General features: G+C 39.2%; 1 protein-coding gene across 3 annotated transcripts in view; it reads left to right on the forward strand.

Annotated features, from left to right (window-relative positions):
* Window positions 1-18,470, forward strand: part of LOC102456831 (N-heparan sulfate sulfotransferase 4) — a 259,856-nt gene that overhangs the window by 224,447 nt on the left and 16,939 nt on the right. For all 3 annotated transcript variants that reach the window (XM_075929806.2, XM_014580495.4, XM_006112754.5), the window contains 7 exons: window positions 1,620-1,716; window positions 3,148-3,271; window positions 5,335-5,509; window positions 6,659-6,829; window positions 8,480-8,589; window positions 14,342-14,444; window positions 15,626-16,124. In XM_075929806.2, the coding sequence (XP_075785921.2) occupies window positions 1,620-1,716; window positions 3,148-3,271; window positions 5,335-5,509; window positions 6,659-6,829; window positions 8,480-8,589; window positions 14,342-14,444; window positions 15,626-15,745 (900 nt within the window). In that variant the 3' untranslated portion in view covers window positions 15,746-16,124. The remainder of the gene's footprint in view (window positions 1-1,619; window positions 1,717-3,147; window positions 3,272-5,334; window positions 5,510-6,658; window positions 6,830-8,479; window positions 8,590-14,341; window positions 14,445-15,625; window positions 16,125-18,470) is intronic.

The following is an 18,470-nucleotide window of genomic DNA, read 5'->3' on the forward strand; positions in this document are numbered from 1 at the left end:
TGGCCTATCTTCCACTGATAGAGCTATACTGACTTGAACCAGATAAAAAAAATTCCCCTTGTATTTGGTTAACTTAATTCATTAAAAAAATCACGTCTTCCATTGCTAGTCTATGCAAAGGCAAATGAGTGAGGCTGCCTGCTGACAATGAAACTGTGTAGGTAAAATTTCACTAGAGGATTTCATTAAGGGGTTACTTTGGGGAAATGATTGACCACAATGAATAATGGCTTTAAAGTAAGAGGTAAGAACAGGACAAAAGAAATAATGGCCTTAGAATTTTTCAGCATTCTGACAGCTTATCATTCAAATGGAATCAAATGGTTCCTGTAGGGTGCATTGCTTTTACCTTTATGAATCCCGAATCTTTAGAATTGCCTAGATGAGTTTCACCATCACTATGATGCACTGCATGGTCCATAGATGAAGCTCCTGCTTGGGGAGGCAAACTCCCCAGCCAGTGACTCTGCCCACATCCCATTACTGTTCCATCCAGGCCCTTCCCCTTTCCCACTATCTTCCTCTTCTCTTCCATTCCCCTCCCTACTCAAGTCTTCCAGCCAAATCCCTGACCCAAATGTAGCTAATGACATTTGAAGAAACCCCAACACTTTCTAAAATTTATTTCTAAAGAAACTGGAGGAGAATGTGAAGACTGACTATGCTGACAGTACCTAATTAAAAGCATTAAATTTTGGAGGAAAAAAATGTCACAGGTTTGTTGATATACTGTATCCTGAAGTTTGTCAAATATTTATTTGCAAAATCTTTGTAGAAAGGGCAAGTGAGCTGTCCTGGTAAATACAACATTAAATATTATGGATTACATGATGAAGCTCTTTTCTGTTTTACATTTTCTTAATCGGTATTTCTTGGTTGATTTTATATTTTAAATATACTCTTACACCCTCACATAGTAATCATTCCAGATTATTACATATTTAACACACTGAAACACTGACATTACTTTGAATTAATCAGTCAGAGGGATTTAGTGAGTTCATTGCAATGTTCATCACATTTAGAAAAAGGGAACTCTATTTTATATCATCTTCCTAACCACAGCTATGTTATGCTAGTAGGTCTGGCAAGCTGGAAGACTTCACTTTTAAGTTAATAAATTAACTTTGGGGGAAGACTCGCCTGTCTGTAACAGCCTGCTGTGGGAGCCTTCAGGAACAATCAGAATTGTTAGAGCCCTGCAAATCCATGGATATCCATGTGCGGATGTCCGCATCCGCTGGTGTGGATGCAGATATCCACGGCTCATTTTTGTGGACATAGATGCGATGCAGATACAAGTTTTGTTTGCAAATTTTGTATCTGTGCAGGGCTTTAAGAATAGGAGTGGGGAGGTTGAGCACTAAGACTTAAGGAAGTCACTGCCTCCCTTTGCCTCTTATACCTGCAGGCCATGCACTCAAGTCCTTGCTTAACATTTTTAACTGATTCATTGTTTGGGGACAGAGAGCTTTGTTCCTTGCAGGTCTGAATTGCTAGAGTGACATTTGGAAAGTTTTGCTGCTGACTTCAACAATGCTAAGATTTCACCCCACTGTATAACATTTGAAATTTCTGCCAGCGTGTCAGAAATAATTGTTTTCCTTTTATCCCCTCAGAATCCATGTGATGATAAACGACATAGGGATATCTGGTCCAGAGATAAAACTTGTGACCATCTACCGAAATTTCTTGTGATTGGACCTCAAAAAACAGGTGAGAAGTGGTGAAGTACACTGACTTGAATGGTGGATGTGATTCTAAACATATTGATGATGATGGATGATCACTCTTTGCCTAAATATGATTATCTCTCATGGGAGTTGTGTACCCTCAAGTGGCTGCTAAAGCTGATCCTTGAACCACAAGTTCTGTTGTAATGAGGACAGATGTTTCCAGGTACAGCAGGAGGCTGTTGACCATGACTAGAAGCCAGTCTCCCCTTCCTCCTGCGGATATTCTCCTCCTAGCTTCTCTCCATTTTGAGCTATTCTGTGCAAGTTTCTCCCAACTGTCAACATCAATGTTGCACTTTCTTTAAGTTATCCTTTAGCAAGTCCTTATAATGCTTCAGTTGTCCTCCCTCGTTACAGTACCCTTCTTTCAGCTGAGAAAACAGGACTTGTTTTGGGAGGCTTTGGTCTGGCATCTGAACAACATGACTAGTCCAGAAAAGTTGCCGACAGATTATCATTGTCTCAATACTGGTGGTCTTTACCTCTTCCAGAACACTGATGTTAGCATGCCTGTCTTCCCATTTGATCTTTAAGATCTTGTGGAAGCAGCATTGGTGATACCTCTCAAGGACTTTCAGGTGATGTCTGTAGGCTGTCCAGGTTTCAGACCAATACAATAATCTAGGGAGAATGATGGATAAGAAGATTGGTGTCTATTTAAATGTCATGATCTTCAAAATCCCTGTGCCATAAACGAGCAAAGGTTCCACTGGCAAGCTCAGATGATGTTGGATTTCTACATTAATAGTGTTCTAAGCGTACAATTCCCTAACTTTTTGATGTATAAATTTATTTGAAACTATGCATGACAAAGTAAATTCAAAATTATACGTGTAATACATTCTGAATAGGAATGGATAGCTGTTGTTAACCATTTCATTGCTTATGGGGAGAAAGTGGCTTGAATAAAATAGGACCTCTCTTTTAAACCATCATTTATATAATGAAACCCAGTTTTATTGGGTGGACTTGTCCTTTGTCTAGCTTGGTGAGAATTAATGTTACCACTTGTGCAAAGGTGTGTATTCTTTAACATCTAGCAACCTAGAGGAGATAAGCAGATATTGATGAAGGCTGACAGAAACGGACACAGTTCTACAATAATTATTTATGAAAAGAGATACAAAATGCATATTGTTTTAACATGCAATATGTTACTAATGATATAGCCAGATTTTTTCTATTCCTCTGATGTAAATAGAAACCTTACACATGCATCGGAGCAGAATATGGACTCTTGAGAATGAAAGAGTTAATGACCACAGGACAAATAAATTTACCTGCATATTTAAAACTCCTGTGTCTGTTCAGAAATACATTCTTGAATTTAAAAGCTTTAGATATATCCTACCTTTCCTTACTGTGCCAAATAATTCCATGTCTTGGTTTTGTTTTTTTCCCCTCCCTTTAGGAACAACAGCACTTTATTTATTTCTCCTTATGCATCCTTCCATAATCAGTAATCTCCCTAGTCCAAAAACTTTTGAAGAAGTTCAATTCTTCAATGGAAACAACTATCACAAGGGAATTGACTGGTAAGAAGACTAACAAAATAAATATCAATTATTAAAGCATGCTAAATCAAAATGGAGCTATTATAGAAGTATATATGACAACCACATAATTACCAGATGAATTTGCTATGCTTGGCACTATCAGAGTGAATTAGAAACTAATTCATAATGACGGGACACTTAATCAAGTGTTGTCCTTAATTTTATTTAAATGTTAAAATAACTGTCATAGTTTCCGGTAAACTAAAACAATAGAGAGCCCAGTTCAGATGAGATATTTTTCTCTCTATGTACCTTCCTCTGCAGTTTCATCATGATCGTATTGATTTTAACAGGCTAGAATTTGCCATCCTTCTCATTATAAACTACTCTTAAAGTTGGGTCTTGCTCAACATGAGTGAGTGTGGCATAATCTAGCCATTCACTCTGCTTGTGGAGTAAATCACTATTCAGCATAGCAAAGGGCGGCAGAACTGAGCCATTACTAAGAAACTTTAGGTTGTCAATCCTCTCAGATTCTTTAACATGGGTTTTTAAATCTTTAAAGTAATTATTTTGCAATGATTCATTTACCAAAAGATAGTAGCAGTACTCAAACTTATATTAAAGCTAATATACAGGAGCAACATTGCCCCATATATGTATTTTAAAAGGCTATTCTTGAATTGTTTAAATAATACAAAGCTGTACGTACGCTGGAATGATGAATAGACACAATGAAAATATTTAAAAATCACTGAAAACAACATTATCACAATGGCTACTCTTATTGTAAGAGACATATTGAATTATTAGATTCATTAGGTTGTGAAAACCAAGGAGATGGAATGCTTCATTGCACATTTTTTCATACTACATAATGGAGCAGGTCTCATGTTGCTATTGATATAACCGCGACTCCAGATGCCTTTTATTAGCCTGAATTTTATTGTAAGATGCATATCTACTTTTGTGGAGTTTGTTTATTTGTGAGACATGTATGGATTGTGTCATAACAAAAGGTGAGGGAGATTGCAGATTTATTTTGTTAACCCCAACATACATCTAGATGAATGGCCTATATCCGGGGAAGCATTCAAACAATATATTGGGTTAATGAACCTAAAGCCGCGGAGGGGCTCCGGCGCCGGGGCAGCCCAGGGGCGCCGGGGCTGTCCCGCTGCTGGGGAGTCCTCAGAGGCTTTGCTCCCGGTGTCCCTGGTCTGCTGGAGATGGTCCCCAGCAGACCAGAGGCACTGGGAGCAAAGCCGAAGCGGCGGCTGCTGCGGCTTTGCTCCCGGTGCTTCTGGTCTGCTGGGCACCGTCTCCAGCAGACCAGGGATACCGGGAGCAAAGCCGGAGAGGCGGAGGGGCGCTGGGGTATAAGACAAAACCCTATATTTTAACTAAAAAATTAGGGGGTCGTCTTATACGCCCAGTCGCCTTATACGCCGGAAAATACGGTAGTCCGCATCTATACAATAAGCAGTTATTTAGACATAATGTCAAAATAATGTTGAGCTGGAGTACTTCTTACTTTGACTTATGTAACCCTAATTTTACAAGGAGTAAAGGAAGTCAGAGGAAGAGCGGTCTTTCTCAGACTTCCTGCTCTGTAGACAGTGCCAAAAGCCAAAATAAGCTATTTTGACTTTAGCTACGCAACTGACATAGCTCAAGATACATAGCTTATTTTGGCTTTAGCCCTGCTGTGTAGACGTGCCTCTTGATTTCAGATTAGGAACACTTAGATGTGAATCTCCATGAACACTGTTATTGTTAAAAATGCTTTTAGGAAAACAGTATTTCCAGTTATTCACTGACTAATAATTGTAAGAACAATTAGTACTTTTCTTATCACTAGTGGAAACAATTGCCAATAGATTCACAATGTTTAGCTACTCACATCATTGCTCCCTGGCCAGTGTTTACAGTGTTTACGCTTACAAGTGTAGAATGACTCTTTTGACCAGTCGAGTTTTGATTTCTGTCCATTGGTGAATCATGTTTGCAGATAATCATTTCCTCATGCTATGAAATGCAGGAATATATGCACAAAAAATGGATTATTTTCTTAATTCCAGTCATAGTCTCCTTCTACCCAGGTACATGGATTTCTTTCCTACCCCTTCCAATGTCACCACTGACTTTCTGTTTGAGAAAAGTGCCAACTACTTCCATTCTGAGGAAGCTCCAAAACGAGCAGCTTCTTTGGTCCCCAAGGCCAAGATTATTACCATTCTTATTGACCCATCAGATCGGGCATACTCCTGGTATCAGGTAGGGACCTTGCAACTGAAAAATGGGCAACACAATCAAAAGCAGAGGGTGGTAACTTGTTCCTACCCCTTCCTGGGGGATGCTCAAGAGGAGAGCAGAGTTTTTCTGCAGAGTTTTTCTGGAAAAACAACACTTAACATCCACACTGCAATTGCATTCTTTCAACAGAAAATTGAAAGAACGCTGGGGTTTTTACAACATTGGAAAACCTCTTTCTACAAGGAAGAAGCCCTTTTCCAAAAGAGCTCTTTCAGAAAAAAGCGTGTGTGGATGGGGGAGGAAGGGTTTTTTTCAAAAGAAGAGACCTGCAAGAAAAAGCACAGGTGCCCTGGTGGCCACTCCGTCCATAGTAATCACAATTTAAATGTGAGATCGCATCCAATCAATGTGGATGCTATCTTTCAAAAAAGCAGATTGCTTTTTCGATGTATTTTTGCTGTGTGGACGCTCTTTTTCAAGATCTCTTCCAGAAAAGCTTCTTCTGAAAGAAACCTGTAGTCTAGCTTCTTCCGAAAGAAGCCTGTCGTCTAGCCATCGACTCTGACAGAATTTGAACCTGTAATTGCTTACCTTCACCAAGTGACCACAAAAGTACATGTGAAAAGCTACCGGTTCTGAATGTTTGAATAAATTATACTCTGTATCATTTTAACATGGGCTTGTTGGTCTCTACAAATAGTTAACTGAGTGCCTGGATAACATACCTTTTTAGTAACATAGATGATTCATATATATGTTTAGGCTGGAATAGATCATTTAATCTGATCTACTGCATAATACAAGCTATATAATTTCACCAAATGCTTTTCTGCCTCAAGCCCACAACACATGAGAATGGTGGGCACCACAGACAATCTTCTGCCATTGAAACAGTCATAGGTTTTTGGTTTGTGCTACGTGATTGGCTGGTGGTGGCGGTGGTGATCATGTTAATATTAAGGGTATGATAGGCACTACTAACATTTAAATGAGACCATTATCCATCTAGCATATTTCATCATATTAACATAACAGCAATGAAGCTACAATTGGCTAAATTCTCTACCATGTTTGGAAGTTTGAAATAGTACAATAGTCACTTTCTTACTCTCTTATGGCTTAATTTTCTATCTAACTATACCTAATTATCTCTTATATTTTGTATGCTAGCACCAGCGATCTCATGAGGACCCTGCTGCTCTGAAGTTTAATTTCTATGAAGTGATTGCATCAGACCATTGGGCTCCTTCAGAGTTAAAGACTCTCCAGAAGAGATGTCTGATCCCTGGGTGGTATGCTACCCATATAGAAAGATGGTTAACTCACTTTCCCACTTCTCAGGTAATTTCCTACTATCCATTTCACACAATTTACTAATTTTGGTAACAATTATCTGAATTTATACCATTATCACATATAATCTTGAGATGCTTTTTAATTCATTTTTGGAAAATTTTCCTGGAAAATCTATACACACCCATCCACCCCTAGATACATTTATTTAAAAAAAAATCTTCACAGAATAACTGTTTCATTCCAAAAAACAGATTAATACAACACACCTTCAGATTATGATCATATGAGCATATGCGGGTACAGAAAGAAAAGAGATATATAGGGCAATAAACAATCTCTCCTGGGACTGCCTAATCTGACCAAGACGTAAAGAATCTCTGTGTTGAAACTCGGCAGCATAAGCTGTGCCCTCTACTTACTCTATGAGCTAGATGGCCAAAAAGATTTCTGGAATCCAGCTCTGTTTGTGGTTGGCCTTTTCTGTATGAATAGTCTCAAGCTGCACTACTTAGAGGGAAATAGACCAGTCTCATTGCTAGCAAGAAAGATGAGGGCTGGATTTGACAGTGACTTGTATCTTCTCCCTTTAGTCCTACTTCTCTTTTGATAGGCAACACGTTCTGGCCCACAAGTTGCAAAGTTCTTCACAAAATATGCCCACATGTTGGGAGATCGATGGCAAGTAGGACTTCCTGCAGTAAGTTGTTTACTCCATCTCTAGTCCTGATAAGAGAGAGGGACAAAATGCAGTCTCTCAGATTTCAGAACATGCATGGTATTCTGGGTCTGCAAGAGAACCAGGACTCCAATTACCTGTTTGCTTTCTGTGTTCTTAACATGTATGTTAAGGGTTCTCTCTCCCCCATGAAGTAGTTAGTTTCTGCAGCAAATGAAGACTTTGCAATTAGGTATGCCGGTGCACATGGACATATTCCTTGTAAAATTGGGTACCGTCATGTTTTTCTAGTTTCAGTGATTAATTTTACAAGATACACAGCAATGTACACTCATTCTTTATGATGTGTGTGCAGAAAGTGCACTTATTGTGCTTACTAATGTGCACTCAAAAAGTTAATAATTTATAAGATTCACAATAAATATGAAACAGCCTCATCCAACTTAATTATTATCTGTAGAGTTCTGTCCTGCAAAAGCTTCTGTGTATAGCACAAAGTCCTGTGCAGCACTGAGGTAACTTTGCATCAGACCTGATTTTGCTAGTATACTTATGAAAGATCTGTAATAATGATATATAGATTATCAGATACTGTCAATCTACTGCATCTACATAGTGGTACTATTTAATTCCAGGATATTTATTTATTCTGAGTGCTCAGTGTGTATTTTAATGCTTTTGAATGTGTCTGACCAAGTTTTTTTTTAATCTGTTTTTCTCAGTATTCTGAATATCTTTGCTATTCTGATTTTATTCTTTGCTTATGATTGTAAAAATAACTATCTTGAGAAAACAACAGAGTCATCCAAAGAGTTCCCTCAGATGCAAGGCTATACTTCTCTAGCATCATTCAGAGCTGAAAGAAAATAAGCCTAGAAACAGTTGAATTGCAGTCTGCTATTGAAGCAGTATTACCTCAAATCCACCTTGCTTTCAGTTATACCACAGAAGAAATGAGGTATCTTAGTTTATTGAACTAAGTCTTTTTTATTAAAAGGCCAATATATCTATCCTTACAGTTGCTAATTATTGATGGACAACAGCTAAGAAGTGACCCAGCTACTGTGATGGATGAAGTGCAGAAGTTTCTGGGAGTCTCACCTCATTATAATTACTCTGAAGCTCTAACGTGAGTCTGTACCTTAAGTCTCTTCTGTTTGTATGTGATTAGATACATCCATAATTCCCAGGGACAATTTATCATCAGTTACAAACAAAAAATGACATTAAAAGAATATTAAGGTTGCAAGACCAAGCACTCAAAAATCAGCCTTTTTGTGTATATCGATTCTGATGCAGTCTTTCATGATATGATCACATACTATTTTCCCTCCAGAACCCCTGCCTCATTCAATGCACAGGACAGCTGGTGCTCACTGAATGAACTATTAGTCAATTTCTCCTTCCCCCCACACTTCCCATAATTCAATGTGAGGCCCCAGAATATACTTATTTCACACTATCCAATCTCTGTTCTGAAGACAGAATTATTAATTTCTTCATGCTTCTTTCTATGGTGCTCCTCGCGATAGTCCTGGAGTACTTCACAAACATTATTCAGATTATGGTTCACCAAAGCTCTGTAAAGTGAGGGGGTTATTGTCCCAATTTTACAGATAGAAAATTAAGACACAAAGTCATAAGTACACATTTATTCTGCATGCCCAATTTGAGTTGCATATGGCCTGATTTTTAAGAGTTCTTCACATTATATAGTATGTTACTTGTTCAAAGCACAGCTCCCACTGACTTTTGACCACTTACAATTGCAACTATACCTCTGAAAATCAGATGTCAGGGTCTCAAGTCAGGCACCCAGAAAATGCAGAACATGCAATTAGTAATCACCTGTGAAAAATATGATTAAAAGGACTTTAGCATCACTTCGAAATTCTGTGGCAGAATCCAATTAACTAGTACAGTATTTAACAGCCTTAATCATCAGATTCACCTTTGGTTGGGTTTTTTTCTTAACATTGGCAAAACGATGTATTTTCCATAATCTTGTTTTCAGAAACAAATTGCCAAAACTTGTGAAAAAATTCTGGCTGAGGAAAACAGCCCAGTATGGAAAATTTCAAACTTTGGTGAAAGCTACAAGCAATTTAAAAGAGGATCTTATAATAGGAAGTGTGGGGCAGCCTTAAATATGGACAACACTAGTTGCTGTGCTGATAATATTTTAGTGTAAGCTCATCCCATGGAATGAGGCCCAAAGGCAATCAGAGGAATATCCTCGCGGTCTGCCTTTAATACACTTTCCATTGACTTCAATGGCCCTGGATCAGTGAAGTGCTTACAAACATGCCTCTAATGAACTCAGCTCAGAGCTGAGATTTACCCATGTTGGAGACCTGAAGGATATGGATTTCCTCTGTGTCACCTGACTATCTGTTAACTATCTCTCTTCCCCCTTCCCACTCCCTGCAGTGAGTTCCCCATTAGTTCTTGGATCTCTGCAGTAATTTGGACTGGGTAGATTTTAATTCTTCCAGACCAGTGGTAAATCAGCACAAGACTTTCACACTGGGCCTTTCCATGCTGGAGAACCTCATGTGCAGTTGAATCCTAGTGACAAACACTGTAGTGCAGGTACTCCATGGAGCCAAGAAACCACCAGCTTGTTGGGAAGGTGAAGGGCAGCAGGAGCTCCCTGAAGCTAATCTCCAAACATTCAGCATCTGCTCAGGTGTCATTCTTTCCTACAGATTCCTGTATCTGAAGAGCTTAGGGTAGAACTCCATGTCACCTCCACAGAAAGGGAGGAAGAGAAACAAATCATACACTCTATCATCTCCATAGTAATGATACAGGGGAGCTCATCTCCCACACATTACTTCCACTTTTATGTGGGGTAAAGACAGCAATGATTCCTCTTCAGTCTTTTCCGAAACAAACAACAAATGTGTGGGTTATAAGGATTCTTATTCTCCATATAATCCCAGAATTGTGCCAGGTTCTTTAAAACTGAAGTCTCTTAAAAACACTGCTTTTCACAATAGTTTTTCCTAGTTAAACAATTTCATTTTCGGAAATTTAATTTTGCAAATCTGTCGTTCATAATATGTACAAAGTGCTGGCAGCAGTTCTGAATACGTAGCTAACCTCCTGATGTTTGCACACCTGCCACACTGCATATCTTCTGTGCCTTTTGTGATGTTTTAATATATTTGGGGACAAATTTATTCCCCAAGTTCCTAAACTGAAGTCACACATCAGGTATAAAGTTGGTCCATTGCCTTTATTTATAAAGGAAAGTGTGTTGTACATGGTTCCGAATATTATACAATCACAGTTCAAAAACACTGAGAAAGCAAGTGTGTGGAAGAAACATAGGTTTGCATAGAAGAGGAAACAACATTGAACAATGCGGTAGCTTCACATTAGGAACGTCAATATAAAATTGACTGAATAGGCTCCTTCAAAGTCAGTGCTGGGTATTAAGTGTACAACACACATTTTTAAAACTGTCAGAATGCAGTCCAAGGACTCAGTTGTTCAAACACTACTGAAAAACAAGCGTATTGCCACGAGTAAACCACAAAAATAAACTTGGCTTCTCACAGGAGCACAAAATTCACCCTGGTGCAAAGAGTAAGGGCATTGAACACATGCTACTGAAGCGGTAGCCCTCAAAATAGGGTGCAAGTGAGACATTAAGTGCTGCTTATGCCCCTGCACAAAGATAAATATTGTTCAATCATGAATAAGCACTCCACCCAGCACTAAGTAAGTGCACAACTAACCTATTATCCTTAACATACTGTACTAAAGCAGACTTGGGTTTTCCAATTCTATTTCATTTGTAAAATCAGAATTTAAAGTAATGGTGTAAAGATTAATTCCTATCTATGGTTATGTCTACGCTGCACTGGTTTTGCGCAAGAAATATGCAAATGAGGCTAAGCATGGAATATTGCCGAGCCTCATTTGCATAATAAATGAGCGGCTGCTTTTTACACAAGAGGCTTTTGCGCAAAAATCCCGTCTTGCGCAAGAGCCATTTTTCCACTTTTTTTCTTCTTCACTCTCCTCACACTGGAGCCAGAGAGAAGTGGGGATTCCATGTTCACATGATTAGCAGAGAGACGATGGATAAGGGATGGCTCAAAATAACACTTTATTTTGAAATTTGGTGCCGTGTAGATGCGCCAAATTTCAAAATAAGCTATTTCAAAATAAAATCAAAATAAGATGCACAATTCTGCAGGTTTTTTCTTTTGTGAAGGAGAAGTCCTGAACTCAAGATACTCAATCCAATTCCTTGCTCTGCCACAGATTTCCTGTGTGACCTTGGGAAAGTCACATTGCTTCTCTTTGCTATCATTCCTATCTGAAAAAAATGGGGATAATATCAGTGCTTTATCTCACAGGAGTGCTAGGAAGATAAATATGTTAAACATTGTGAGTCTCTTAGTAACAGAGGCTATATAAGTTCCTTAGATAAAGTAGGGAAGGTCAGGAGAAATTATGAAATATGAGGCCTTGTTTGCTTTCCTTTGAAAATTTGGGTTACAGCTAAGACCAACATGCTATCGTTAAGTATTTCCATTGTTCCCAGACATAGTATCATATAACGTACTGTGCATAAAATGTACAACTTTATACAGTACTAGGAACATGAGCATGAGGGGTCCATCTTAACTGAGTTATCTGGCTTTTTTTATTCTACAATTTTGGACTTTCCCATAATTTTGAAAAAACTCCTACTGAGGCAGAAATGTTTAGGGCATACTTCTACAAGTTTTTTTTAGCACAGCCTACTATATTAATTTTTCTCTGGGGAAATTAGTGCAAGCCAGCTAAAGTACATCACTATGCAATGAGCAGATTGAAAAGTCAAAAACTGAAGTGACTCTACCATCAATATATCCATTTAATCAATGACTTGTTTAATTTTAATTGATACAATTACTGGGACATTTTAGGCTGGAAGGATTAGTCATGGAATAATAGGCCAGACAATGGAGGAAAAAAAGAGAAGACCTCCCCTCCCCTTCTTCTGAAATGAGTTCACATATATGCAGCAGCAAATTGCAGGTGTGCTGGTGTTTAAGAACTAGGCCCAAGGCAACAAAACATTCTGAAACTAATTAGCTTTACATTTCAGCCAATTATGCTTCATCCCTCTCAAACATCTGCTGAACAGCAAAAATGCAAACCTTTTCAATGTTTTATGTATTCTGCCAAGTCCCAAAGCAATAAATTCAAAACTTTACACTTTATTTTTCTTGTTTCCTTAGTGTTTTAATGCTGTAATCTGATATTCCTATATCTTTGATTTTTAAACATGATGATCAGACTTCAAATTTCTGCCAAGATTGTTTAGAGACAGCATTTATGCGGCTGCCTGCCTTGGAATGAAAGTAATATCTAGAACTAAATGATATGTAGTCAAACACCCTCCAGGTGTAGTGATTCATTAGTAGCAAGACAACCACCTCTTCCATAAGATCTAAACACAGCTTCAGTTGCTTCAAAAATACCTACACAACTAATAAATATATTGTTAAGAAGATATGTGCATGCACACAGAGGAGATCTGATCTAACTCCTACTGAAGTCAATAGGGCCTATAGTTGGGGAGATTTTTTGTTTGTTTTGTTTTGGTTTTCTTGTTTTTTCAAATCTCTGACACTTACAAATTCTGACCTGGATACGTGCTTGGTATCACAGGTCCAGTCAAATGCTCCCACTTGGGCATTCACAAGACTGCTGTTAAGGGAACAAGTTCTGGAACCCATGCATTTAAGCGTCTTGATTCTAATAATCCAGTTACTCACTGCCATTACCTTGAGATCCCTAGCATACTCTTGGGGTGCAGATCATCTGTCTAACGCCTTCCTATGAGTTTAGACAATGTGACTCACTGCCTGGCATTCTGGCATCAGTGCAGACTCTTCCTGCTCCACTCTTCCTGCTCCACTGTAACTTAAACATGCCTTCTCTCAGAACCTCCTGAAAGTATGAGCTGCTGCTAATTCTCAGATGGCATATGACAAGGTACAATAAGGTACGTGTAAGTCCACAGAGACTTCCCACAGGATTCAGACACAGCATAGATCTTTCTTTAATAGAACAAGAAATAACATTGGTATAAAAATATTCAACTGTACATGTATTTCTGTGCTTCTGTTTCCTCAATTCTCCAGTATATTCTTTGGGCTGGAATCAAGGTCATCTGGAGCTATCCAGCAACCTCATTGAGGTGCATGACTTGCTTTTTTTTAAAAAAAAAACATAAAACCTTTTCTCCCAGCGTAGCTACTGGCCAGTCCTCTCCCCATCTTGTGTATCCATTAGTGTTTCCCTCTCAGTTCTCTGTAAAGGCCTGCTTTGTCATTTCTGTCTTTGTCCTGCTTAGGGAATTTCCACTCCCTGCATCTTATCCCTTCAGACAAAAGAAGGAAGGTTTTTGTTTTGTTTTTTCAAACAGCTCATGGAAACTCATTTAGCATATCTGTTGTCCAGTAGCTGAAGTTAAGTATTCCCCCTTGCCCTCAGAATGGTGTATATTTGCTGTAGGTTCTGACTGCAGTGATGAATATGCACTGAGACAGGGGCTATCCGTGACAGCAATTTCCTAGTAAATAGAATTCACACATTGTACATACACAAAAACATCATAGGCTCCTGTTAACTGTTTGGAGAAATGAGTATCTTCAAACAATTGATAATTGTTCTCAACCATGTCTTGTACTGTATAAATTGTTCTTGACCATGCAAATGGCCATCTAGGGCATTGTAATACCAGTAACTTGGAAGAAGCAAAATACTCCGTACTTGAAAGAAGTAAAATATCTCAGATATCACAGAGTGGCAATTGTCTATTTAGTGGCTCCTTCATAATTAGACCATTCATAAGATATGGTCCCTTTTAGGTTTGACCCTCAGAAGGGCTTTTGGTGTCAGCTGCTGGAAGGAGGAAAGACAAAATGCCTGGGGAAAAGCAAAGGCCGAAAATACCCACCCATGGATCAAGAGGTACCACTTTTCTTCAGTTGCCATTTGTGAAAATCTTACACAGCATTATACTTGGGACTCAGGAATAAAGGATAGTTTTTAGCTTTACAGGTCAGGAAAACCACACCTGTTTTTGTCCAGCAAATGCATCCATGTTCAGGCTTGTAGCTCCCCTAGTATCACACCTTTGTGTGGTGATGCTTGCTCCTCTCCATGCGGACTGGGGTATTTCCGGGCTGAAGAGCTCCCTAATTGGACTTGGAATTCCCTCAGCAAAGTTGAACTGCATAAGCCAACCTACTTGCTTTCTCTTCAGAGACTAAAGACACTGTAACTTACCATAAAGTTACCAAACTGAGCAGGCTTATTTATTGTAAAGGTGAAAACATCTTTAAAAAACAATAAACCTACACACGCACAAGCTTACTGTTGATTATTCCAACTCCTATATGGGCCCTGGTTAGCCTCTCAGATCCCATAAAGCGGTCTCTTCTGTGGTCATATAACAGCCCCAGTTGTTCTATGGTCATAAGAATGGCCATACTGGGTCAGAACAAAGGTCCATCTAGCCCGCTATCCTGTCTGCCGACAGTGACCAATACAGATGCCCCAGAGGGAGGGGACACAACAGGTAATCATCATGTGATCCCTCTCCTGTCATCCATTTCCAGACAAAACTCGTCACATAACTAGCACACTTGTGAAGAATTTAGTCCGTCTTCAATAGAGTTCACAGGTTGTCAGTCTGGTGTTTCAAGGAGCAAGTAAGCAAGAGACAAGGGGGTTTTGTCCATATGTTATTGTTTCAAAAGGCCTCCAAAGTAACTCCTAAGATACCCAGTTCACACATATTGTCCCAACCAGTTTTTTCAACATTCCTAATATTTCCCCAAATTTTATATTAATCTCCTAGAAATGTTACATACAATCCTACAACGATGCAAACAGTCGCTTTTTAATACAATGGACCCCACACTGATATTGAATTCAGTTTAATAAGTTTTATCTTAAATCAGGCAAGTTTGTCCAGGACATTTTCCTGTCACAATAATAGCGAGACAACTAAAATTGAGGGCCATAAAAATGTGGGCAGTCCCATTAATAATTGTACTTGGTTTGGGTTTTTTAGTAAGATTGCTCCCTGCAAGGTTGCCAATTTCTAATGTAAATTGTCTTTGTTCCTTGTTCCCCTCTGTCCTCAGGCTAGAGCTTTTCTTTCAAACTACTACAGAGATCACAATGTGGAACTGTCCAAACTGCTGCACAGATTGGGACAACCCCTGCCATATTGGTTGAGACAGGAGCTTCAGAAAGTGAGATAACATTGAAGTTCAGAGGACCAAACTCTCTAATGACAGTTCCCAGCACTGTACAACCCCTCGATTCCCCCAAGTCACTTGTGATTGTCAGTAGAGGACCTCATGAATAACTGTCTCAAAAATAAATAAGAATATAAAACTGATTTTATATGCACGCGCTGACAGCTATTAGCATCAACTCCTTTGTCAGCTTCTGGGACACAATATGGAGCTATGTGGCATTATATTTTATCCAGCCTGGGACTCATGCATAGTCAAGTCCCTCTGTTACCAGAATGTTCCAGAAACTGTATGTCTGATTGTCAGTCTTCATCATATACGACAAATTACAGCCTGTCAGGATACAAGCAAAGGACAGAAACATCACTCGGTGGATCATGAGGTTGGTTGAAATTAATAGTTTTCTGGAGTATTTTTTTTTCTTTTGTCCTTCAAGGTGGAAATTAAGGCACTGCAGGGGAATTCAGCCCTCCGTTTGGGTTTATTTATTTATAGTTAACAATGTTGCTCAGTTGCTTTCCTCATAAAACATAGCTTGTTCAGTCCATGATGGTCTAAATTCCTTTCTGGCATAACTCCATGGAGTTACTGGACCGAGAGGATGATAGGTTGATGGATTTCTTTTCTGACCTCTTTCTCTCAAACAAGACGTAGTACTGAAACTGTATGGGAAATGCAGAAAAGCAGCTCTCCTGGTAACTCCTCAAGCCAGGAACCAATCCATGAATCCAGCCAATTGAAAACTCTGCATTTCACTGAACTCCCATGATAAGTTTTTCATCATGCTCATGTTATTCCTATGGTGATTGTATTTGGGATGTGAAATCTTATTAATTCTCCATAATGTCATTGAAGCTTATGAAACAATCCTCAGAAAGGTCAAAATCTAAACAGGCCATTAGCTCTGTTATCTGCACACTGACAATGGCTTAATTTTGACAATTTAATGGTTTGGTTTGGTTTGGGAGCAAAGAGTTTTTACTCTGAATCCTTTAAAAAAAAAACCCCAGAGAGGCTGGGTTTCTACAGTTTTAGGATCCTAACCTTAAACCCATTTTGAAAAGTCCTATAGAACTTAATAGAGATGAAACAATAAATGAATGTGAGTTATATAAACATTACTTATAAACCTATAGGTTTATCATAAAAAATTATCTTTTTTGCAGATTTGTTTTAAACCAGCCAATAGAACTTAATAGGGAATTATATTCACAATATCGTATACACATATGGTGATATATTCTTATTTCAGCACATCTACATACTTGAGTTTTTCTGAGATACCTCTGGTGCCCTGGAAAAACTCTGTTGTGTAGACACAGCCCCAGTCTCTCTCTCTCTCTCTTTCTCTCTATACCTATACAATCAGTTTTGTAAGCCTGCTTTAATGTACATACCTTTTGATATATGAGAACAGATTATATGCTCCTCTAGCGCATAGGCCACCAACCACCCCCCAGCACCTCCCTAAACACTTGGGCTGTGTCTACACTGGCATGAATTTCCGGAACTGCTTAAAACGGAATACTATTCCGTTTTCAGTTTTTCCGGAAAAGGAGCATCTACATTGACAGGCTGCTTTTCCGGAAAAACCCTTTTTCCGGAAAAGCGTCTGTGGCCAATGTAGATGCGCTTTTCAGGAAAAGAGCCCCAATCGCCATTTTCGCGATCGGGGCTTTTTTCCAGAAAAGACTACTGGGCTGTCTACACTGGCCCTTTTCTGGAACAGTGTTCCGGAATAAGGACTTATGCCCGAGCGGGAGCAGAATAGTTTTTCCGGAATAGCGGCTAATTTTGTACAGTAGAGCATTGTTGCTTTTCCGGAAATTCAAGGGCCAGTGTAGACAGCTCGCAGCTTATTCCGGAAAAGCGGCTGATTTTCCAGAATAAGTGGCCCAGTGTGTAGACACAGCCTACTAAAATGAAAGTATTATAGCCCACAGGAGACTAGACAGTTATTTGCCACTGGCAGAGAGTGGGAAGGAGTGAGCTTGAGGGCAATGGTACATGACAGCCCTGCAATGGCAAGGAAATAATTAAGATGAACATGTCCAGGGTCATTGCCAATCTGATTTGGGGGGAAATTCCATCCAAATGCCACAGGTGGCACTCAGTTATATTCCAAGCATAGGAGCAAAAATGAGTCAGAGTGCGAGAGAGAAATGCTCAATGCCACCTCAAAGGCCTGGCCTTCCCTGTCCAATGGCTCATTTTCAGCCACGGCCGTTCCTGATGCTTCAAAGGAAGCAGATACAAAAGCTTTCAGAATACGCGGGGGGTGGGAGAAATCCCCTCCTGATCCCTGCACTTGACCAGATAGAGAAGCAGGTGTTTTTAGGAACAAAAGAGATCAATTGGAAATCAGTCTGAGGTTTGTTGAGCCCTGCCCCCTGCCACATAAAGCTAGCCAGTCATAGAGTTATATTAATTCATTTTTCCAGGTCTTTCTCAAAACTAACTAAGCTGTTTGCCCCTATAGCTTCCATTGTTTCAAGTGTTTCCAGAACCTGGCCCCTCTGATAGTTAGAAATTTTTTTTGAGTTGCACTCAGAATTCGTTCTTGGCCAATTTATATCCATCTGTTCTCAAGCCAGTGTTGTCCTTTAGCTTAACTACGATTTCACCCTCCCTGGTATTTACCCTTGTAATCTCAGAGCTGTAGCTGGACATTTAATTGTGCCTGGAGTGAGCAAGTATATTAGCACCTCTTGTTGATGTTGAAGGTTTT

This window comes from Pelodiscus sinensis, chromosome 4, assembly GCF_052426305.1.
Source record: "Pelodiscus sinensis isolate ZL-2025 chromosome 4, ASM5242630v1, whole genome shotgun sequence".
Taxonomy (NCBI): Eukaryota; Metazoa; Chordata; order Testudines; family Trionychidae; genus Pelodiscus; species Pelodiscus sinensis.